The sequence below is a fragment of the Pan troglodytes genome, chromosome 16 (assembly GCF_028858775.2).
Source record: "Pan troglodytes isolate AG18354 chromosome 16, NHGRI_mPanTro3-v2.0_pri, whole genome shotgun sequence".
In the NCBI taxonomy this organism is placed as follows: domain Eukaryota; kingdom Metazoa; phylum Chordata; class Mammalia; order Primates; family Hominidae; genus Pan; species Pan troglodytes.
Genome location: NC_072414.2, coordinates 69,061,116 through 69,085,441, shown reverse-complemented (window position 1 = coordinate 69,085,441; position 24,326 = coordinate 69,061,116). Strand labels below are relative to the sequence as shown.

General features: G+C 41.0%; 1 protein-coding gene across 26 annotated transcripts in view; it reads left to right on the top strand.

Annotated features, from left to right (window-relative positions):
* Nucleotides 1-24,017, top strand: part of PEAK1 (pseudopodium enriched atypical kinase 1) — a 310,312-nt gene extending 286,295 nt beyond the window's left edge. For all 26 annotated transcript variants that reach the window (XM_063795320.1, XM_063795312.1, XM_063795318.1 and 23 more), the window contains 2 exons: nt 3,048-3,793; nt 21,480-24,017. In XM_063795320.1, coding sequence (XP_063651390.1) covers nt 3,048-3,793; nt 21,480-22,643 — 1,910 coding nt within the window. In that variant the 3' untranslated portion in view covers nt 22,644-24,017. The remainder of the gene's footprint in view (nt 1-3,047; nt 3,794-21,479) is intronic.
* Nucleotides 24,018-24,326: the final 309 nt, after the last annotated feature.

The window sequence follows — 24,326 nt, the reverse complement described above, 5'->3', positions numbered from 1 at the left end:
GTTTCTGCAAATTTCTGCAACTAGCTTGAATTTCTCTTCAGAAAAATGATATTTTATTTTCTATCACATTGACAGGCTGCAAATTTTCTGATTTTTATTTTATTTTTATTTTTATTTATTTATTTTTCTGGAGACGGGGTCTCACTCTGTCACCAATACTGGAGTACAGTAGCATGATCCCGGCTCACTGCAACCTCCACCTCCGAGGTTCAATCGATTCTCCTGGCTCAGCCTCCTGAGTAGCTGGGACTACAGGTGTCTGCTACCACACCTGGCTAATTTTTGTATTTTTAGTAGAGACAGGGTTTCACCATGTTGGCCAGGCTGGTCTCAAACTCCTGACCTCAAGTGATCCACCCACCTCAGCCTCTCAAAGTGCTGGGATTACAGGCATGAGCCACTGCGCCAAACCAAATTTTCTGAACTTTTATGCTCTGCTTCCCTTATAAAACTGAATGCCTTTAACAGCACCTAGGTCACCTCTTGAATGCTTTGCTGCTTAGAAAATTCTTCTGCCAGATACCCTAAGTCTTCTCTCTCAAGTTCAAAGTTCCACAAATCTCTAGGGCAGGGCCAAATTGCTCCAGTCTCTTTGCTAAAACATAACAAGAGTCACCTTTGCTCCAGTTCACAACGAGTTCCTTATCTCCATCTGAGACCACCTCAGCCTGGACCTTATTGTTCATATCACTATCAGCACTTTTGTCAAAGCCATTCAACAAGTCTCTAGGAAGCTGCAAACTTTTCCACATTTCCCTGTCTTCTTCTGAGCCCTCCACACTGTTCTAACCTCTGCCTGCTACCTAGTTCCAAAGTTGCTTCCACATTTTCGGGTATCTTTTCAGCAACACCCCACTCTACTGGTACCAATTTACTGTATTAGTCCATTTTCACACTGCTGATAAAGACATACACGAGACCAGGCAATTTACAAAAGAAAGAGATTTATTGGACTTAACAGTTCCACATGGCTGGGGAGGCCTCACAATCATGGCAGAGAGCAAGGAGGAGCAAGTCACATCGTATGTGGATGGCAGCAGGCAAAGAAAGAGAATGTGTGCAGGGGAACTCCTCTTTTTAAAACCCTCAGATCTCATGAGACTTATTCTCTATCATGAGAACAGTACGGGAAAGACCTGTGCTGACTCAGTTACCTCCCACTGGGTCCCTCCCACAACATGTGGGAATTCAAGATGAGATTTGGGTGGGGACACAGCCAAACCATATCAAGTAGTTAACATTGTGTTATAATTGCCCACAGTATTCAGTACAGTACCATGTTGTACAGGTTTGTAGCCTATAAGCAGTGGGCTATACCATATAGCCTAGGTGTGTAGTAGGCTGTACCATCTAGGTTCATGTAAGTACACTCTATGATTTTTGCATAATGATGAGATTGCCTAACTCTCTCAGAACTTATCCCTGTCATAAGCAACACTTACTATTACAATCCCAGATTATATTGGTGCTTACCGTTGACATGCTGCAAGGACGTGATTTTAACAAAACAAACCACCACCCCTATTCATTGTCATCCTCAGCACCATCCAGCACCTTCTACTCTATATGAACAATAGTAGGAGAATGTATGAGTTTCCTAGGACTGCTGTAAAAAAGTACCACAAATGGGTGGCTTAAAACAACACAAATGTATTCTCTCACAGTTATGGAGGCTAGGAGTCTGAAATCAAGGTGTCAGCAGGGCTGTGTTCCCTCTGAGACAGTGGGTAGATTCCTTTCTTGCCTTTGTCTGGCATCTGGTAGTGGCCATCAATGCTTGGTATTCCTTAGTCTGCACCTGTGTCACTCCAGACTCTGCCTCCAATGTCATGTAGTGTTTTCCCTCTCTGTCCCTGTCTTTACATGGTGTTTTTTCTTCTTATAAGGACATCAGCCGTATTGGATTAGGGCCCATCCTAATGACCTCATCTTAACTATTAAATCTACAAAGACTTCCAACAGGTCACATTCATAGGTACCAGGGGTTAGCACTTCAACATACCTTTTTGGGGGATATAATTCAACCCATAACAGAGCCTTATAACTCTGAGATCTTGAGTAGAGGCCTCATTTTAATAACAGAACTAATTTTTAATAGCCTTTATAGAAGTTTCATGTATATTTTTCTGTCTTTAAAAAATAATGTGTTCTCTCTGTTATACAATAAGCCCTGAAGGTATATTCAAACACACATGTGTTTTATCTTTTTCTAATCATAAATGCTGGAAACTAAGCACAGATGAATGGTTCTCTAACTAGGGCTTATAAAAGATGTTGAAAGATAGTATCTCTCAAATCACAATGTATATGCCCACCAGAATAAAAGAGAATCACGTAAGAGTTTGGGAATTCGTGTTCAGAACAGAAGTTGACTGCTCATATACACTGTTCCCCTTACCACAATCACAGGAATCTTTTACGTAGACCAGTTTAAGCAATGTCAGAATCCATCTCTATAGTAAAATAAATAGCATGGCTTTTGAAATTGTATTCATGTGTTGGAAAATGTTATATGCATGACAAGTGCTATATATGATACAATGTAACTTTGGAATAAAAAGAACAGAATAGTATCTTCTGAGCCCCTGTCTAATGGTCACATTGCTAGTTTCAATTCTGTTTGTAATAACGCTCCCAAGTATTTTCTTTATCCACAATGCTATCATCTCTACTCTGTCACAATCCAAGTATATTCGAGTGTCTGTCATCCCTTAATATTCTGGTGTGGTGAATATATAGCACTCTGAAGGGTGGGACTGGAGAATCTGGTTTCCTTTTTGAAAACAAAACTCATCACCCAAACCAGTGCCCTGTTCCTAGACAAGGCCAAGACATTATGCATATTTGTCGTTCCCACCAAGGCTTGGATACTCCAATGTTTAGGTATTTGTTTTTTGGTTGTTCTCTTTTCCCATTTTGAACTAAAGAGTTGACTTATTCTTGCATTCCCATGGCTACCTCACTCATTTCTGCTCAAGTTTCAGTTATAAAATTAGATTGAAAACTTTACTTACTCTTTTCTTTTTATTGCTTTAAAAACAATACAGGGCAATCTAGAGCAGCCATGATACCTCCCAAGCAGCCACGACAGCCCAAGGGAGCTGTGGACGATGCCATCGCCTTTGGAGGGAAAACAGACCAAGAAGCACCCAATGCTTCCCAACCTACACCACCCCCACTGCCAAAGAAGATGATCATAAGAGCCAATACAGAACCAATCTCCAAGGACCTCCAAAAATCCATGGAAAGTAGTCTTTGTGTCATGGCTAATCCCACCTATGATATCGACCCCAACTGGGATGCCAGCAGTGCTGGTTCTTCCATCAGCTATGAACTCAAAGGACTGGACATTGAATCTTATGACTCCTTGGAAAGGCCTTTGCGCAAGGAGAGACCTGTCCCCTCAGCAGCAAACAGCATTTCCAGCTTAACCACTCTCAGTATTAAGGATAGATTTTCCAACAGCATGGAATCCCTCTCCAGCCGGCGTGGGCCCTCTTGCAGACAGGGCCGAGGCATCCAGAAGCCGCAGAGACAAGCACTTTATCGAGGACTTGAGAATCGGGAGGAAGTAGTGGGTAAAATCCGAAGCCTTCATACAGATGCCTTGAAGAAACTGGCTGTTAAATGTGAAGACCTTTTCATGGCTGGGCAGAAAGACCAGCTCCGTTTTGGAGTGGACAGCTGGTCAGACTTCAGGCTAACCAGTGACAAACCATGTTGTGAGGCAGGTGATGCGGTTTACTATATTGCTTCATATGCAAAAGATCCACTTAATAACTATGCAGTCAAGGTAAGAAAATATTATAAATCTCATGTTAAGTCTTAACCAGTACATTGTTACTGGGATGGATTCATTCTGCTTTTCTCCTTTCTTTCCTTCATTCCTCCATTCAGCAAATTATTGAGCATCTACCTCTTACCAGATACTAGATTAAGCAGGGGGCTTATTTATTATTTAAAGAAAACAGATACGTAACTTAACAGAATTACAACAGTATACTGCATGCAAAGATAGAGGTAAACAAGAATTCTATGGGATCTTGGAGATACCTTAACCCAAACTCTAGAAGTCAAAGAAGTCTTTTTTTTTTTTTTTTTGAGATGGAGTTTCACTCTTGTTGCCCATTGTGGAATGCAATGGTGCAATCTCGGCTCACTGCAACCTCCGCCTCCCAGGTTCAAGCTATTATTGTGCCTCAGCCTCCCGAGTAGCTGGGATTACAGGTACCTGCCACCACGCCCCGCTAATTTTTATATTTTTAGTGGAGATGGGGTTTCACCATGTTGGCCAGGCTGGTCTCAAACTCCTGATCTCAGGTGATCCTCCCGCCTTGGCCTCCCAAAGTGCTGGGATTACAGGTGTGAGCCACCATGCCCAGCCAAAGAAGTCCTTTTAAAGTAGGTAACCTGGCCAGGCGTGGTGGTTCATGGCTATAATCCCAGCACTTTGGGAGCCCAAACCAGGTGGATAGCTTGAGCCCAGGAGTTCGAGACCAGCCTAGGCAACGTGGTGAAACCCTGTCTCTAAAAAAAAAATAGAAAAAATTAGCCAAATGTAGTGGCTCATGCCTGTAGTCCCAGCCACCCAGGAGGCTGAGGTGGGAGGATCACCTGAGCCCAGGAGGTCAGGGCTGAAGTGAGCCATGATCGGGTCACTGCACTCCAGCCTGGGCAACAAAGTGAGACCCTGTCTCAAAAAAAAAGTAGGTAACCCTTGAGCTTTGCTTTTTGCAAGGGCTACCTATAAATATGAGGTCTGTTATGTACCTTTCACTGCATGTTTCTGTCTTTTTTTTAGGCTGGAGTGCAGTGGCATGATCATAGCTCACTGCAGCCTCAGGTGTGTGCCACCACATGACTGATTTTTTTGGTTTTGGTAGAGGTGGTGGTCTCACTATGTTGCTCAGGCTGGTCTCAAACTCCTGGCTTCCAGTGATCCTCCCACCTTGGCCTCCCAAAGTGCTGGGATTATAGGCATGAGCCACCATACCTGGTTTATGTTTCTGACTTTACCCTTTACCAGCTAAGAAATGCTTGTCTACCTCTGCTCTGTAACTCCTTTGCTCCCTAGAGAAACATTTTTATAGAGGAGGATAACTAATGTTTATTGATGTTCCTGGAACTTTATTTTTGTTATGTAATTTAATCTTCACATCAACTTTATGAGATTAAGATCTTTTTCTCCATTTGACATATGAGGAAAATGAAGCTCCAAGAAGTAAGCTGACTTGGCTAGGATCACACAGCTAGCAAGTGGTAGAGCTGAGTTTTTTGTTGTTGTTTTTGTTTTGTTTTGTTTTGAGATGGAGTCTCACTCTGTTGCCAGGCTGGAGTGCAGTGGCGCATCTTGGCTCACAGCAACCTCTGCCTCCCGGGTTCAAGCGATTCTCCTGCCTCAGCCTCCCTTGTAGCTGGGACTATAGGTATGCACCACCATGCCCAGCTAATTTTTGTATTTTTAGTAGACATGGGGTTTCACAGTGTTGGCCAGATGGTCTCAATCTCTTGACCTCGTGATCCGCCCACCTTGGCCTCCCAAAGTGCTGGGATTACAGGCGTGAGCCACCATGCCTGGCCAGAGCTGAGTTTTAATCACAAATATTTCTGACTCCATAGCTGCATTTTGTCCATTGTGCCACTTATCAATTTCTTACATGTAGATTGCTTATTTCAGATAACCCACTTCTTCAAGACAGCTAAACTCTTGACATCAAGAATTCTTACCCAGTTACATTCACTGTAACAGAAAGCCATAGGTTTCATCAATATAATAAATAAAATGTGGACTTTGAAGTCCAAAAGATTTGGGTTCAGATCCTGGTTCTGCCTCTTAGTAGCTTTGTCAATAATGGCACCCATCTTATGGAGCTGTTGTTTGGTTAAAAGAAAACAAAATGTCCCTAATAACTGTTCATTTCATTAACTACCCACTAGCTTCTTCCCTAGGTTACTTTAAGAGAGTAACAATCTTTGAGCCTCAATTTCCTCCTCTTTCAGATGTTTACAGTGAGTGTAGGATCAAGTGAGATAATGCATATGAAAGGTTTTTGAAGAACACAAAGCCCTATATGTAAACTTAAGGTAGTGTCCTCCATTCCCATAGTCCCTTTTTACTGATTCTATTCACTGGTTCAAAACCAATTAACATATCTAAATGACTTTTACATGTTAATTAGGCTTAGAAAGACCAGATGGTATCTTAGCAAATTAATGGATAAGGTAAACGATTGGCCTTACCTGTCTGTCAAGACAGAATGTATGTTTGAAACAGACCTTCAGCTAGCTACCCTCTGCAGTTACAGTATCTACACCAGTTGACTGTCTGATGTCACTGGCAGAGTAACCCTGTGCTCCAGCCCACACTTTTTAAATTAAACTGAGGGATAAACTGTAAGGAGGGGGATCTGGATTCAAGTTAATACATTACTATTGAGTTTAAAAAGGTATTTTGAGATTCTATATAGCACTTAAGAGCTGTTATATAAATTGAGGTTATGGTGCCTTATCTATCTTGGGCCCTTATTGCTGCAAAATCACCAATGCAGGATGAGTACCTGTTTCAGAAAGGGACATTGAACTATCTGTTCTTTCAAAACAATTGAGAAGTAGGACTTGACTAACTTTATGTATTATTGCCGTGGAATCTTGTCTCTTTCCCAAATCAGTGGTCTGGTATTGATTTCTTTGCTTATAATGATGTAAAACCAATCTCCAAAGAACAGATGGCAAGTGGTTATATACTAGGAGTTGTTGGCAGGTTTGGAAAAGGATATTTTACACTAAATGCTAAATATAAATGTCTCTTTTAAGACCCTCTGGTATTTCCAGAAGTGCCCAATTGATTGTACTATTAGGGCTCTGTGAACCCTGTCTTTGCAGAGATAAGCAAAAGACACTAACAGTTGGCCCACACAAACAACTTTTTCTGTTTATCTTCTTAAATTCCCTTCCCATACTAAGGGAATTTATAATAGTCTAAAGGGTGTAACTGTCTCTTAAAGAGACTAAAAGTTCTTTAAAATGTTGCAAACAAAAAGTCAGTGGTAGACTGGGCGTGGTGGCTCACGCCTGTAATCTCAACAGTTTGGGAGGCTGAGGCAGATGGATCACCTGAGATCAGGAGATGGAGACCAGCCTGGCCAACATGGCAAAACCCCGTCTCTGCTAAAAATACAAAAAAAAAAAAAAAAAAAAAATAGCCAGTCATTGTGGCGGGCACCTGTAATCCCAGTTACTCAGGAGGCTGAGGCATGAGAATTGCTTGAACCCAGGAGGCGGAGGTTGCAGTAAGCTGAGGCACTGCACTCCAGCCTGGGCAACAGAGTGGGACAACATCTCAAAAAAAAAAAAAAAAAAATCAGTGGTAGAATTTAGCAACTTGAAAGCCAAAGGATATCACCCCTCCTCCTTAAATACCAAATCCACTGCAGTCATAGAGTACTAACTGTATGTTATTTTAGTTTGCTCAAGTTGCGTAACAACACACCATATTCTATATGACTTAAACAACAGAAATTTATTTTCCCTATTTCTGGAGGCTAAAAAATTCAAGATCATGGTTCCAACTTATTTGCTTTCTGGGTAGGGCTTTCTTCCTGGCTTACAGCCAGCCACCTTCTCTTTGTGTCCTCACATGGCAAGGAGTGAGGGAGAGAGGAAGGAAGAGAGTGCAAGGGAGAGGCTATGCACTGGTATCTCTTATAAGGACACCAGTTCTATTGTATCAGGGCCCTATCCTTATGACCTCATTTAGCCTTAATTACCTCTTTGTAGGTACTGTCTCACATTGGGGGTTAAGGATTCAACATATGAGTTGGTGGTGGGGAACACATAATTTAGCCCATAGCACTCTACCTCTAACCCATCCTGCCTCAGAATATCTGTCCTTATAGCATGCAAAACACATTCCAACAGCTCCAAAAGTCTTATTTATGACAGCATCAACTCTAAAGTCTAAAGTCCAAAGTCTCATCTAAATATCATCTAAATCAGATATGGGTGAGATTCAAGGTATGATTTGTCCTGAGGCTCTCCAGTTGTGAACCTGTGAAACCACAAGTTACATGCTTACAAAATACAACTGTGAACAGGCATAGGATAGACATTCCCATTCCAAGAGAAAGAAATCAGAAGGAAGGAAGGAGTGATAAATCCTGAGCAATTCCAAAACCTGGCAAGTCAAGTTTTATTAAATCTTCGGCCCAAGAATAATCCTCTTTGGTTTGATACTCTCCCCTGCAAGCCCACTGGGGTGGCACCATCACCACCATGGCTGTGCATAGTGGCGCAATACTGAGGCACTGGTCATGGTTATCCTAGCCTACCAGATCTCAAGAGGCAGCTTCACCCTTTGAAACTGAGGATGGAACAGCCTTGCCTACTGGTCCTTTGGTGGGAAAAGCAGCCCTGATGTTTCTATATCACTTTCAGGATCATTCTTCCCTTTCCTTGAAGAACAGTACATGTTTGCAGCCAAATAGCTCTCTGGGCTAGTCCTGTAGAATCCAAGTTCAGTAGCCTTCCTTTATTTTGTCCCACTTTGTCCCTTTTAATTCAAATTGGCAATGTCTTTGCTGGTATAATCCCATTATTATCCCTGACTTGTGCTGAGATGGCTGGTTAAGTCCATAAGTCATATCCATCTTCTCTTTATCAAATAGTTGTTTAGCCACACCCTTGGTATTCTCTTAGAACAAGCTTTCCCTTTTTTTTTTTTTTTTTTGAGATGGAGTCTCACTCTGTCACCCAGGCTGGAGTGCAGTGACACGATCTCGGTTCACTGCAGCCTCCACCTCCCGGGTTCAAGTGATTCTCCTGCCTTAGCCCCCCAAGTAGCTGGTATTACAGGCGTCCATCACCACACCAACTGCTTTTTGTATTTTTAGTAGAGATAGGGTTTCACCATGTTGGCCAGGCTGGTCTTAATCTCCTGACCTCAGATAATCCACCCGCCTCAGCCTCCCAAAGTACTGGGATTACAGGCATGAGCCACCACGCCTGGCTTCACCGTTTTCACAGTATGGATAGACTGCAAATTTTCCAAGTCTTCACGTTCTGGTTTCTTTTTGCTCAACAATTCCTTTTTCAGTTCGTCTCTCTCCTTTCACATTTACTATAAGCAGTCAGGAGGAACCAAGCCACTCCTTCACTTTGCTTAGAAATCTCAATTTCATCTCTTGCAAGTTTTGTCTTCTACAAAACACAGTCCTGCTAAGTTCTTTGCCACTTTATGACAAGGATTCCCTTTCCTCCAGTTTCTAATAATGTTCGTTGTTACTATCAGAAACCTCATCAGAATCGCCCCTAGCATCCATATTTCTAGCAACTGTCTGTTCATGGTTATCTGGGCTTTTCCTCACATGCATCTCAAAACTCTTCTAGCCTCTACCCAATTCCAAAGCTGCTTCTACCTTTTAAAGTATTTTTACAACAGCACACCACTTCTCATTATCAAAATCTCATTCTGCTCAGGCTGCCATAACAAAATACCATAGACTGAAAAGGATAAATTTATTTTCTCACAGTTATGGAGGCTGGAAGACCCAAGATCAAGGTTCTAGCTGATTTGGCTTCTAGTGAGGGCTCTCTTCCTGGCTTACAGATAGCCTCCTTCTCACTGTGCCCTTACATGACAGGGAGAGAGAGAGAGCGCAAGAGAGAACACTAGAAGCATGTGCAAGCACGCCCCAGTGTCTGTTCTTAGAAGGACACTAATCCTGTCACATCATGGCCCCACTCTTATGATCTCTTTTAATTAATTACCTCCTTGTTAGCCCTGTCTCCAAAATGCAGTAACATTGTGGGCTAGGGCTTCAACATATGAAGAGGTTGGGGAGAGAGACAATTCTGTCCATAGCAGGTGTCATGTTTGTCTTTGTTATAAAGTAAGTGGTTTTAACTCAGGACTTTTCCTGGATTTGAAGGTTTTCCTCTTTCATATTTATTCTAATCTTCATTCAACATGATTAGCTTTATTATTTGTATTGGTCTTAAATGAAAAGGCATCACAGCACTGAATAAAGAGCTTTGGAGTCAGCTGACCTGGGTCCAAGTTCTGAAGATATCACTGTGTATTTTTATGCAAGTCATGCGCCTCTCTTGGTTTTCACATCAGTGTATATTAACTGCCCTACTTACCTCAGATGATTGTTATAGTACATGTGTTTATGTAGTGAAACAGTTTTATAAACTGTAAAGTACATATAAAATAATGCATTATTGTTATTAACAATAATGGAAAATTGCTGCTCAACATCTTATAGATCACTCACTATTATTCTTTCTTAACATTAGGCTTTGGCTTGAGCATATTAGATAGGTTCTGCACTTAGGTATTCTTTCTCTTTACTTCAGAGATGTAAACATCTTTGTTTTTCCTTAAAATTATGAGAGAAAGCTACAGACAGCTTCAAGAATTTAAATATTTCCAAAAATTGGAAACAAACTAGGTACCTTACATTAAGGAACCAATATAATAAATTATGGCACATAAGTCCAATGGAATGTTCGTAGCTGCTAAAAGCAGTAATTATGAAGACTATGTAAAATTATGAAAAACATTTTTTAAATGTCACATGAAAGTAGCAGAATACCAATAACATGATCATAACTTTAAGAAAATTGACCTACAAAATGGTAATACTCAAATAATTCCTATGTCAAGGTGGTAACAGTTATTTTGATTAGTTAAAAAATGATGTCCTAATGTCTTTTCAATTAAAAAAACAAGAATCAGATTTTGGATCATTTAACACTAAGCTTATTAAAAACAGGTATCCTTAGTTATTCATCTCTGTAGTCCCATCCTCTAGTACCAATTATAACCAGCACCTGTTTAATGCTACTCGGCTTTTGCACACTCTGGTTCCTCTCTCTGGACTGCTCTTCTCCTGGGAGGCAATATAATACAATAAAGAACTTCTGCATTGTGATCTGCTGTGACCTATTTCAGAATCACCTGAGGGATCCTCATTAAAAATGTCATTTCCTACAGAATCAGAATGGCTGGCAGTAAGGCCTTGGAAACTGCATTTGTAGCAAGTACCCCAAGTGGTGCCTATGTACAAAATGTGAGGACTGTTAACAAAGTGGCTAAGAATTTAGGCTTTTAAGTCAGACAGACCTGGGTTTAAATCTGTGCTTTAGCTACATATTAGCTGTTACCTTTGCCATTACTTGCCTTTTCTATATCCAGTGTCTTTATCTGTAAAATGGAAAAAATACTTCAGGTCTTCTTAAAACCATTGTAAAAAATCACAGAAGTTAATATGTATGTAGTGATATACACACACACACACACACACACACACATACACACACACACACAGTGCTGAGAGCATCATTTGGCACAAAGTTAAGCATTTAGTAAAAGTTGGTTATTCCTTCCTTTTCACATACTTAGAAAGCTCCTATGTATTCTTAAAGAATCCAGCTCTGAATTTTCTTCTTTAATTTTCTGAGCACATGTTGCACACTATACCTACTGGATTTCTTAATCATTGCATTATCATGAGACAGTTGTATAATTAAACAAAAACATGCTTCCTCTCCCCTCTCCCCACTATTATACCTGACCTTTTCCATGGCGGGGACCATGGCTTATTAATTCTTATATCCTTAGCATCTATTATAATATCATGTACATAGCTGGCATTCAATAAATATTTCTTGACCCTTCAAAAAATGTTTACTGTATAAAACATTGTGATATTTGTTGTAGTTTACAGAAATACATATGAATGAAACAAAGGCCTTGCCCTCAAGAAGCTTATATTCCAGTAAGAAAGACAAAGGCATAAATAATAGCTCTTAAAACAGATTATAATGAAAGTTCAGAGTGGTATGCAGAGATGTAAAGATAAATGAAGATTAATGAATGAAATAAGTTATTAACACTTATCTTGGGGCCAATAAGAAAGGGCCTTTTGTATCCACTTTGCTATTCTTTGTGGTAAATGCAGTACATTGAGAGAATAATGGAAAATTAGGCTACGGAGAGATTAGAGAATAAATTTAGAGATTTGAGTGATGAGCTTAAGAGGTTAGACTTTATTTTGTGTTTTGTGGGAAGCCACTAAGTATTTTTAAACAGAAATAACATAAGATTTTGGATGACAACTATGGTAAGAGAGGTCAGAAGGACTGGCAGCAAGGAAGCCAGTCATTATGCTATTGCAGTAGTCCAGGTAAAATGAGACCTGATGTAAGGCAAAGGAAAAGAAGGGGCAGATGGCTAAAGAGCTGAGGAAGGCAGTAGACCATGTCTGGTGAGTATGGGATTAGGGCAGTGATGCTAAAATTTCAAGGTAGAACAACCTCCAAGAGAATGGTGATGCCATTAGTTGAAATATGAATCAGAAAAGCCAGAAAGATGAGATCTCAATGGGTTATGCCCATAGGGCAGCCAAGTTGAAAGAACCCCAGGATCCAGGTAAAAATATGGGTTTGGTACTCAGAAGAGAGCTCAAGCCTAGAAATGTGGTCATAGACTTGATTTAGTTGAAACTGTGGGACTACATGAGATTGTAGTGGAAGAGTCTGCTAAGTGGGAAAAGGCCCACACATCTAAGTGACCCAAAGCAGGAGCAATTGGAAAATCTGTAGCAAAAGGCAGGGCCCTACAGGCCAGAGAGTCCAAGGTTGCAGAGGGCTTGTGCAGAATGAAGACTCAGAAGAAGGCAAGAATTTAATGTCTTGTAAGCCTCAAGAAAATGCAGTGTTGGTAATAATTGGGGTGAATGCCAGACACAGTGAGTTAAAGAGCGAATAGGAAGAGGAAGCTGTGGAGGCAGTGAGCACAGCCTACTTTTTAAATAAATGTTTTGGTGAAAGAAGAGCCAAATTGATTTCCAAACAATATTTAATTTTCAACTCCCATTTTCCATTTCATCCATATCTTCTTTTATCCTCTCTTCCCCATTTGGTGAGCCACCACCCAGATTGCATTATCTGTCTCTGTGGGCTATATATTGGCTGGCCTTCTGCCGTTAACTTAAATATTCCTGCTCGCAAAGTAAAACTTAACATAAACTTAAGCCTGAACTTATCTTCCCTGTTCTCTAAATAAAAATCTACCTTGCTTTTTCCCTTTCAAAGAATCTGGGTAAGCACTGACCAAGTACATAATCCTCATATCCTCATAGTAGACTAAATCCTCATATCTAAATCCATAGTAGACTAATCCCTCATATCCTCATAGTAGACTAAAGCCAATTTTAGAAGGGCCTTCACCATTCTACACAGTGGGAAACTAAGGCCAGAGAGGAACAATCACTTCTGCATGGGGACACCAGCTTCGTGGCAGGCTACCTCCTGACTCCTAGGTAGAACCTCTCCTATTATTTCATGCCTGAAGCAGTAAACTGACCTTGCTGTGTCTCAGTGTTGTTTCTTGATGGAAAAATGACAGCCTTTTGCTTAGAATCAGGATGGACAGTTGGCAAAATTATGGCTTAGTATCACTGAGATATTGTTTTTTCATTGCACTTATGAGATCATTTTATAAAAAGTACTACCATGCGAGACCACAGAGGAAATTTGGATGCAGTTACTTTGAAGAGGATGCTAAAAATTTCACATAAGCAAAAAGTATAAATTTTTTAGTTATTTTCCAACAGTTCCAGAATTGGGATAGTAGGTATCTTTAAAGTAGTCCCAGTCTTTGTCCTCAAGGATAGAGCACACAAAACTCAGTAAAGATGTACACTTCCCTGTTACAAAAGTGGGGCTGCTTCCTTTCTTCCGGCTATGCCAGAATCTTGTTAAAAGCTTGTAATAATGTAGAGGTGAACTGTGGAGACCAACATCTTTTACTGCATTTTTGACTCCAGAGTCTCCGTTTATCTCATTTGGGTGGATGCTGACAAAACAAGATACTAAATGAAAAAGCATTACAGGAACAACTATGATTGGTAGGAATTTACAACTAGTTCAGACTATATATATATACAGGCAATTAATTACTGGCTTAGTGGTGAGGAAAAAAACTAGAGGGGAAACCACTTCCACTTTCATAATTCAAAATAAATATTTTTAACATTGAAACTTTACAGAAAGTGATTGATCAGCAGCCAACTACACATACTCATGGCCATCCTAGTTTGGTGTCCATTTTGTTTCAGGCTCAGTGCATACAGAAGCACCTGAGTCTCAACTGGGAATTGATTTAGAAAGGAGAGGTTTTGGATGTTTGTGTAAACCTGGAATCAAAATGAGTTGTCTGGTGGGAAAAGGGAGCATGGCTTTAATTAATGAGGTGAGAGGATATAGTTGAGAATCACAAGTTGGAATTCAAGTTAATTGAATTCCTAATGTGGGCCCTGAGCTGGTTATTGGACTACTCTGTGCCTCAGTTTCTCTAGTGTGAACATCCTGGGCATCATTCTGTCAGCCTAAATTACTGGCTCAGGAACACAAGTTATTTTCATTGGATACACATGCTGAGTGGGAGAGTGAAAAGCTTTGGTGAGTACAAGTCACAAATAAAATGGTGAAATCTTACACAGTTACCTTCTTGAATTTCTCTTCTAGGATCCAAAATCACTTTCTTGGGCATGTGAACATTTTTGCAGCAGTTCAAGCTGTAAATTATCTGGCCTACCCAACAGTTCTCATAGCAGATTCCTACAACATGGAGTCCTGAGTACTTTGGGCCCACACAGCGTTTTATATATTAAACACTTAATCTATTTTGAATATAGTTGTAACAGCATTGAGTGTGTGTGGGTCTTAGCTCTGTAGCAGCAAGTATAGCAATACTCCTCCTAGGCAGATCAAGGAATTGAGGTCAATCACTGATCAGCCTGTATTCTTAGAGTGGGGTTATACCAAATACTGGATATCAATTTAGAAGTTGCAGGGTTTCATTCTACGCTCAATCCCATTTGAAGTTGTACTTTTGTGTGATATGACAAAATGGCACAGATGGTGTAATGTGTGTGATTGTTAATGTTTCTCATTTTTGTCCCTCCACAATTCATTCCCTATAGCATCCATCTCACTTAAGGTTCACTGAGGCACTATAGAATGCATAGAGTGAGATGGAAATGAGATTCCCTGCTGATAAAGTGGAAGTAGGCTGAAGGCATACTGGGCCCATAATGGAAAAATCAGAGCTAATGTAGAATATTTTTGAAGAATCTTATATTTTGTAATTATTGCTTTCTTTGGGGCAAAGGAGAGAAAATTGAATCGAATGACAGAGAGCCATGTTGTTTTGTATAGTTTTGTGCAGTACAAAATCAGCAAGCCCCCAGGGCAGCCTGGACTCAACAGACAGCCCTCACTGATCAGATTTCACTCATTTGTGTAGTCAGGTCATTCATGAGTGTTTATTATTCAGATTTATCTGCCGTTGCCCCCACCCCATCACCTTGCCAACTTTTATCTGTTTCATAAAAGCTGTTCATATATTCTACCTGTTCCGAGTAAATAAGCCCTATGGCAGCACTGGATCAGATGCTGCCTTTTCTCAGAATCTTTTACAGACATATGGAGCAAGTACTACGTGCCTTGCTCTGTGCTAGGCCCTAAAGATACAAGTATCTGCTTGTAAGATAGACAAAAAAATGTCGGAGGAGGGAGGAAAGGGGACAAGGGTTGAAAAACTGTTGGGTACTGTGTTCAGTACCTGGGTGATGGGATCAGTTGTACCTCAAACCTCAGCATCATGAGATATACCCAGGTAACAAACCTGCACATGTACCCCCTGAATCTAAAATAAAATTGAAAAAAATTATAAAAAACAAAAATTTTTTAAAGATAAAAAATGTGATAACTGCAATAATAGAGATATGTACAAGATATAGAAGTAACACAGAAAGGGGGTTTAGAGTATTTAGCACTTCCTCTCTCTGATAAAAGTAATGCCTGAGAAGGGCTTTAAAAGAAGTAGGAATCCCTCAGGCAGATGAGGGGTGACAAGGAGCCCCAAACTGAGAGAACACCTGGAGGGTAGAGTGGGTGGCCGGCTGCAGATAGCTCAATATAGTAAGAGCAAATGGAACACAGGTGGGAAGTAGGACTGGAAAGGGAGGCAAGGCCAGGACTTTCTCCTATGAGGATAAAGCAGAGCCGCTAGGAAATTTAAATAAGGAGGAAATACCAGCTGTTGTTTTTTAATGGCTCTGTAGCCATGTGGAAGATGTATTTGAGGGGATCACATTAGAGGCAGGCAGACCAGTTGGAAAGCTTTTGTGGTTGTCCAGGCAAGTGATGAAGGTAGCAATAGAGATGGAGAAAAGAGGATAATTTGAAAGTTATTTAGAAGAAAAGTCAATGAGAGTTGATAATTCGCCATAGGGAGTGAAGATGCAGGAGAAATCCAAAGTGAATTTGGTTTCTCATCCAGGTAACAAAGCCATTCATCAAGAGAGGGAGTACTGGGAAAGCAGTGAGTTTGGTGGGACGAAGAGTTCAGGTTTGGTTATGTTGAGTTTAAGTAATCTATGGGTTAGGACATATATGGGAAGAAATCAAGTAGGTCATTGTATAGATGAGCCTAAAGCCCAAAGACAAGGGTGCGTTACAAATGTAGACACGGAAGTCAGTAGTGTATATGACATGGTTGAAGCTATGAGCAAGCTTGCTGAAGAGAGTTTGTCAATGAAAAACTAGGATGGAGAGCAGGCACTCCAAACACCAGCACTTCACAGAACCTTTGGGAAAAAGGGTCAATGAAGAAGAATGGGTAACACCATGCCATTCAACGACAGATTAATTCCATAGTCATATCATCCAGTTTTGCACAGGTCCACCTTTCCCCCTATCCCTCTGACTTAGTTGCCTTAAACAGAGTATCTGTTGTTGAGAGAGCATCAAGAGGTATGTCCTCTCACAGGTCCCAGGCTTTGTGATCATTCTGAAAGGTTCAGTAGTGTTAGACAGCACTATCTTCTCCCCAGCTATTTTTAATGGGACTTTACAGTCAAAGCCCCTGATGGTCTACTTTTTAGAAGTTAGCTGTCTAGGTTGAAGTTACTACAAACATAAATGCTTTTTAATGACAAATTTGCCTCAAAGGTATGCAGGGAAGTTGTCATGAGCAACATGGAAAATGAGCCCCTGAACTGAAATGTATGTTTGGAATTAAACTTTTCAGGTTGTGCATGATGAACCATTTTCAAGCTCTGTTTCCCTGCTAAAATTGTAAATGTTGGGTTCTTTGACCCGAGTCTGAGAAGGTCTCAGGAGAGGGTAATTTGGCTATGATTCTGGAAGACAATATGTTGTTTCCCCTCTACCCCAGTTTTCCAACAGATGATTTATCAGTGGTTAAAGGGTCCCCACCCCCTGTATTTAGGAATCTGGTCAGAATGCTTCAGGATGCTGTGTCTTACAGATGGGAAGTGCTCAGGAGCCATGAGATACTTGTTTGAATGATCAATTGATAATGAATTAATATTTTTCCCTTCTCTGTCCTCACTGATCTTTATTAACCCAGACAAGCACCCAGTTTCCCTTCAAGCCCCTGTTTTTGCAACTGTAGATTATTCATGTTGGTGCATATGTATATACTAGCTGACTGGCTGTCCCTTTTGATGTTCCTCTGACTCCTTTGGAGAATAGCTCAAGCGGGCATTTTCTGTGAGCTGGCAAGTGGGCGAGGGTCACTGTGCCCAGGATGGGCTTCTCTTCCTGTCTGTGCTTTTCACACGAGGAGTTCCCTTGGCATGCATTTGGTATTGCCAGCATCATAGAAGCAAAAACTTATCCAGAAAGAGGCCCTATGGTGTATTTTACAAGAAGATTCAACCTTCAGCAGCCTGGTTTTGTTCTCCTGCTGCACAGTTTATAAGTAAATGACTCCTGGATATTGATATTGCAGCTCCCTCTAGTGTCACTGTGGCTCAGGCTCTCATAGCATTTTTTCTTGCCTTTCAGAAAATATAGACAGCACAGAATCTGCCAAATTCACAGCATTTTAAGTAGATTTCCCCAAACATAGCCAAGGCAAATATGAGGTGATTTTTCCCCTATTAGAAAAGGGAATGTTTAATGAAGATGTGGGACCATTCCAGTTCTAGTTTATTTTTATTCCTATTTTTAAATTTTGGGGGTCCTAGGAGGAGTCCTGAAGTAATCATTTATAGATTAAAGAGTAGCTGGCATGAACAAGTAGAATCTTTCTTGAGATTCCTCCTGCTACTCTTGAGATGCCAGCTACTCTTTATAAAGAAGGAATGTGAATTCTTTTCAAGAAAGATAATGAGAGCCAAGAAGAAGTTACTTTAATCCCTGGTAGAGAAAATACTGGGTAAGGGCAGAAGGAAAAAATTTGACAGGAAGAACCCTATCCATTTGTTCTGAAAAATTGGTTTGTTTTCTGAAATAACTTTTGAACTAGAAATTTGTTATCTGAAGTCAGGTCATTTTGAGTTTTTTTTTTTTAACTAAAGGAGTTATTAATATTTGAAAAATGGCTACAATGTGGTACCTAGAATAATATAATACTCCTACCTAAATTAACATCATTGCAGGCTCCATAATAAAGATTTATGAGATACCCATCAAGCAAAATCCTATTATGGAAATCTCCATTGGTCTGTGTTTGGGTTGTAACTGTTTTCAGGGTTATGAACCAAGTAAAATCACTCTTTTTCCCTCCTCTTTTACACTCTAGTCTTCTCCCTTTTGCCTTTGCTCTTAAAGCTAGAGTGACTCATTATTCTTCAACCTGTCTATGTATTATAAAATGAAGAGATAAGGAAGTGCTGCCCACTCAGGTTAGCTATCTAGGGAGACCATTTTCCTTTAGAGCATCCAAAATCGTGAAACAATTTATCATTTCTTCTTCATAAATCACTTTGATCCTTTATCTCAAGTAGATCTGTGAAGCTAAACATAAATTCTTATTGTAGTATCCACACTCTTGTCTACTCACAAAGCTCTGGAGGACCTCATAAAAATGTTTATGTCTGTGTGAATGTCTAGATATAATTAGAATATCACAATTAAAATACGAGTCACAATTAGAATACCTTCTCTGCTTCTAATATTAAACTACAAGGTCACAATTTTTTTTTCCAGCCTGACTTGACATAGTTAAAAACTAGACTTGGCCAAACAATTCTCTCTCATAGCTTTAGGTTGCCCTGTCTTGGATTCTAACATACTGCTGGTGTTAACTTGTTTGTCAGGGCTGACCCTGGCTTGGAGGTATTGAATGTTAGCAGTTTCTTTTTGTCTGTCCTCTATCAAATTTGTGGTCAGAGAGCCTCACTGCTGTGGCAGGTGGCTGTCGGGACTCAAAATAAAGATCTATTTTTCTGTTTTGCTCATTGTTTCAAAAAATTAGGATTCTCTAAGATTGCATTAGTTTGACATTTGCAAGTTGTTAACTGCTTTAGTCATTATCAGTGTTGCATTTGTACAACTTTGTAGTTTACAGATGTACGCTATATACTTGATCCCAATTAATCCTCACAACTGCCCTGTGAAGTAGATTTCAGTGTTCTTCATATTGTCTCCTTTAATAGGGAGACTGAGACCCAGAGAAATTAGTGAAATGCCCAAGGTTATACAGCTAGTAGCAAAGCTAAATCCCAGGCCTCCCAAGCCCTTGGAGAGTGTCCTTTTTTATAATGTAACAGCTAGAGTTTAACCATCCAATCTGATTCAGCCAAATTTAGTGGTATGAAGAGTTGAGACTCTTGAGCTTTCATTCCAGAAGACAATATAATATTGAGCAAATTTAACTGGCAATGGGGATAATGGTGCCATGTGCTGGATCCAACTCCTATACAACTAAACAATGACTAGTATAGAATTTTTAAATACCTGGTAACACTTAAATGTGAAATATTGCCAACAGTGCAGTTACAAAAATAACAAATGTTATGATTGATGAGCATATAGGATTATATATTATACTGCATGTACTAAGACTTCGAGAGCTTTCCAGAGATAATATTTTCTGAAAGATATATGTTTGAACTTGAACTCAGGCTGGGGATGTCTGTTCAAGACCAGAAGTTTGCTTAAAAAAGAAATACTTAGTATATCCTCAAACTGAATTAAATAGGTAGTAGAAGACTTGAAGGAACTTGTGCTCAGGTATAGATAGATAGATAGATAGATAGAGAGATAGATAGATAGATTGATTTCCATGGCACTGATCACTGATATCAGGCTTCTTTAACTGTAATAAATATGATAAACTAAAGAATAAGAGAAAGAGAGAGAGAGATGCTTTTCTCCGCTGAGACTCCCTTGCCTTTGATCCTTTTTTTTTTTTTTAATCTATTTGAATGGAAATCAGAATGTGCTGCTTCTCAGAACTGGGTCCTATCTGAATCTTCCTAAGAATGTATACATTTTTCTTTTTAAATAAAAATGACTAGAAATTGCTTTTTTAAGTTTTGCTTTTCTGTATTATTGTAATAAACACGCAGTGTAAACACTACAGAGAGTACATGTTCCTGGGAGCCTTTGATATTTGTAACGTGTCAGTGTGCCCCTGCTGAGGAGGGAGAGCAGAGAATGACCCTCAGTTAACAGGGCTGTGGAGCAGACTCCAGACCAGACTATTATGATCCATGAACTAGTATTAGAGACTCAGTCTTCCACGGTCAGCCTCTCTATAGCATGAGAATAACCCATTTGGGGGTGGTTTTACTTACTTTTTGCTTTGATAACCCCTTAAGAGTAGAAATAAAATCGTCACAGTATGTAGAACTCTTGGCTAACTTTTTTTGATCAAAAAATTCTTCCTTGATCCATAACCACTTAGTAAAGTTCTTTATGAAAGGTTTTATTGCCTCAATAGTGGGTATTAAATGAGGCCTGTTAAGAGAAAGCATAAAACTCAGAAAACCACCATTGAAATGTTGGCTTTGTTCTGACTAGGTCAGACCAATGACTCTCTCAACCCTACCAGTGAACCATGAGTGCCAGTGTTGTGACCATCACAATGACATTCATTGAAAAGTTAGGAAAACCCACAGTTTACCTGGCCAATGTTATATCACTCTCCTAAGCTGTGAGATGTTGACACAAAGGGCAATGGGTGATGAAATAAGGTATTTTGGTCTCCATTTTGAGTCCATTGGCCTGCTGTATCATTCTGGGCTACAAACCTCTACAGAAGTAAGTGAAAAATTATTTCATTGTTGTTGTTCTGATGAGGTGCAAGGTTATAGTGGAAAGAGCAGGCTTTGGCATTAAACAAACTTAGGTTTGCACACATAACCCTGGGCTTTTTTTCTTTTTTAAATTCTTAGATCCTCAATCTACTTTGAAAGGTTAATGTGAGGACTAAAAATGGTACACATAAAGTGCTTACCACAGCCTGGCATGTAGACAACCATGAGAAATGGTTACCACCATTATTATTGTCACTTAACATGGGGCAAGCCTTGCTAACAACTTTACTATATGATCGTTTGTCCCTAACCAGTCACCTTCCAGTTAATCTTCCCTGATACATCGTAAACCTGGTTATGAGAGTGTGAGTTTTGAATTGTTTTATTATCTTTCAGATCTGTAAGAGCAAAGCTAAAGAATCTCAGCAGTATTATCACAGCTTGGCTGTCCGGCAGAGTCTGGCTGTCCATTTTAACATTCAGCAGGACTGTGGTCATTTCCTTGCTGAAGTCCCTAACCGTCTGCTTCCCTGGGAGGATCCAGATGACCCTGAAAAGGATGAGGATGACATGGAAGAGACTGAAGAAGACGCCAGAGGAGAAATGGATGGGAAAAACCCAAAGCCCTGTTCTGAAGCAGCATCATCCCAGAAAGAGAATCAGGGAGTCATGAGCAAGAAGCAGAGGAGCCATGTTGTGGTCATCACCAGGGAGGTTCCATGTCTTACTGTGGCTGATTTTGTGCGAGACTCTCTGGCCCAGCATGGGAAAAGCCCTGATTTGTATGAGAGGCAGGTGTGTCTGCTGCTCTTACAGCTATGCTCTGGTCTTGAGCACCTCAAACCCTACCATGTCACTCACTGCGATCTACGCCTAGAGAACCTGCTACTTGTCCACTACCAGCCTGGGGGGACTGCTCAAGGCTTTGGGCCTGCAGAGCCCAGCCCCACCTCATCTTATCCCACTAGGCTTATAGTGAGCAACTTCTCTCAGGCCAAGCAGAAGAGCCATCTGGTGGACCCCGAGATCCTCCGGGACCAGTCTCGCCTTGCCCCAGAGATCATAACAGCTACCCAGTATAAAAAGTGTGACGAGTTCCAGACAGGCATCCTCATCTATGAGATGCTGCACCTACCCAACCCCTTTGATGAGAACCCAGAGCTGAAGGAGAGGGAATACACACGAGCAGACCTGCCTCGCATCCCATTCCGCTCCCCCTACTCCCGGGGTCTGCAGCAGCTGGCCAGCTGCCTCCTGAATCCCAACCCCTCTGAGCGGATCCTCATTTCAGACGCCAAAGGCATCCTCCAGTGTCTGCTCTGGGGCCCCCGCGAAGATCTCTTCCAGACTTTCACCGCCTGCCCTAGCCTAGTACAGAGGAACACCCTGCTCCAAAACTGGCTAGACATCAAGCGAACACTGCTCATGATCAAGTTTGCTGAGAAGTCCCTGGACAGGGAAGGTGGAATCAGCCTTGAGGACTGGCTTTGTGCTCAGTATTTGGCTTTTGCCACTACAGACTCCCTCAGTTGTATTGTGAAAATTCTGCAGCACCGTTAATGTGTACCTGGATGATGCTTTTACTACATCTTCACCTTCTTCATGTCACCCATGCACTTCCCCTCCCTAGTGCTCACTCCAGATTCAAGGAAAGAAGAAAGACAAACCTCTATCCCTGTCCATGAACAAGTGGGTCCATTCAGAAAGGTTATCCACTGCCCCAGATTGAATGAGAAGCTGAGTCTGTCTTAACTTTACAGAAATTCAGCTGCACAAACTTGCGGTTGCCTTCCCTTGAAACACCTTCTATCCTAAGAGTCCCATAAATGCAGGTAAAAATGAAAATCCATATTCTTGAAGGGACAGCTTCTTTGGTATGAACTCAGTGAGCCAGTGAGCTGTGTCCATTTCCTCCATAATTCTGGATATCACCTATCTTTTTAGCACCAAGTATTTATTCTCACTAAGAGTAGACAGACTTAACCAGTCTCTACCATGACCCAGTAGACTCTGACAACAGACTCTTCCTTTAAGGTGTCAACAACTGACTTACTAGGCAGAACTGCCATCCTTAGCATCAGCCCAGTTTTGGTTACCAGGGACTATATCTTTTGTTCCAGGAGAGAGTAGAAAGAAAAGGAGAGATCCCATCCTTGGGTCATAGACCCATTTTCATTGCCATTATCTGTAAGTATGTGCACTGCATGGAGGACAGCCCTAATAGTCTCCCCTCTGCTGCCACTGCCTGATTCTCCACTCTGTCCCCACTTGCCAGTGAAGTTTGGATTTATCAGCCACTTGTGGCCCATTACAGAGCTGACCCAAGGTGGTGTCACCAATGCCTCAGCAGGGTGGAGTGCAGTTCAGAGCTTATAAATAGCTGGCAGGGCATGAGGAGATGATTTTCTTGCATGTGCAATTCTCTAGGGGCCATCAGGAAACAGAGTTTAAAGTACCCTTTGATTACTGTCAGAACTGTCAGCATTTGCAGTTTTCCCCGAGCAGTAATTGGCCAGCTCCCTTCTATCAGTAGCCAGTGTTAACTAGTTTACCAAATGCTGTAAACAATTGCCCTGAATGAAATAGCTGTCAGTGGAGCTCTAAGATCTCCTTTAGAGGGCACAGTGAGGTGGGCTGTTGGGATGGCCGTAGGCAGGGGAGAGGAAGAAGGCCACTGATGAGACTGCTGACCTCCTCAGAATGTTGACCTCTTCTAGAGAGACTGCCTCCCAGTGTTTAAGTGGCTCATTGCTCCTTCTGACTCTCTGTAAAATGGCTCTGGAGGACAGCTCACAGGAATTCTGATTGCTGAGGTGGGTGATTGAGAGCTGTTCACCATGTGTGCAGCCTGTGCTCCCCTTCTATGGATATATGTGCAATTTTTGTATGTATTTTTTTTTAGCTGTATATTATAGTGTTTATATTGCAACTTCACCTGAAGCGAGTCTACAGAAACCTTCCCCCTTCTTCCCTTGGCACATATTTGCGCTAAGAGATGAGCGTTCCTTCCACTGGGGTTGTGTGTGTGTGTGTGTGTGTGTGTGTGTGTATACACATGTTCACCTGTGCTTGTTTTATTCAAAACTGTGAGTATGTGTTTACTTTGACCTTGAAATCCCAAGAGTCACTCGAACAATGTGTGTGTACACTTGTGTGCCCATGTGTGCGTGCACACGCATGCTGGAAGTAGAGGCCAGGCCTCTAGAGAAGCAACCTGTGGCGGGGTTGACAGACATGTTCTCT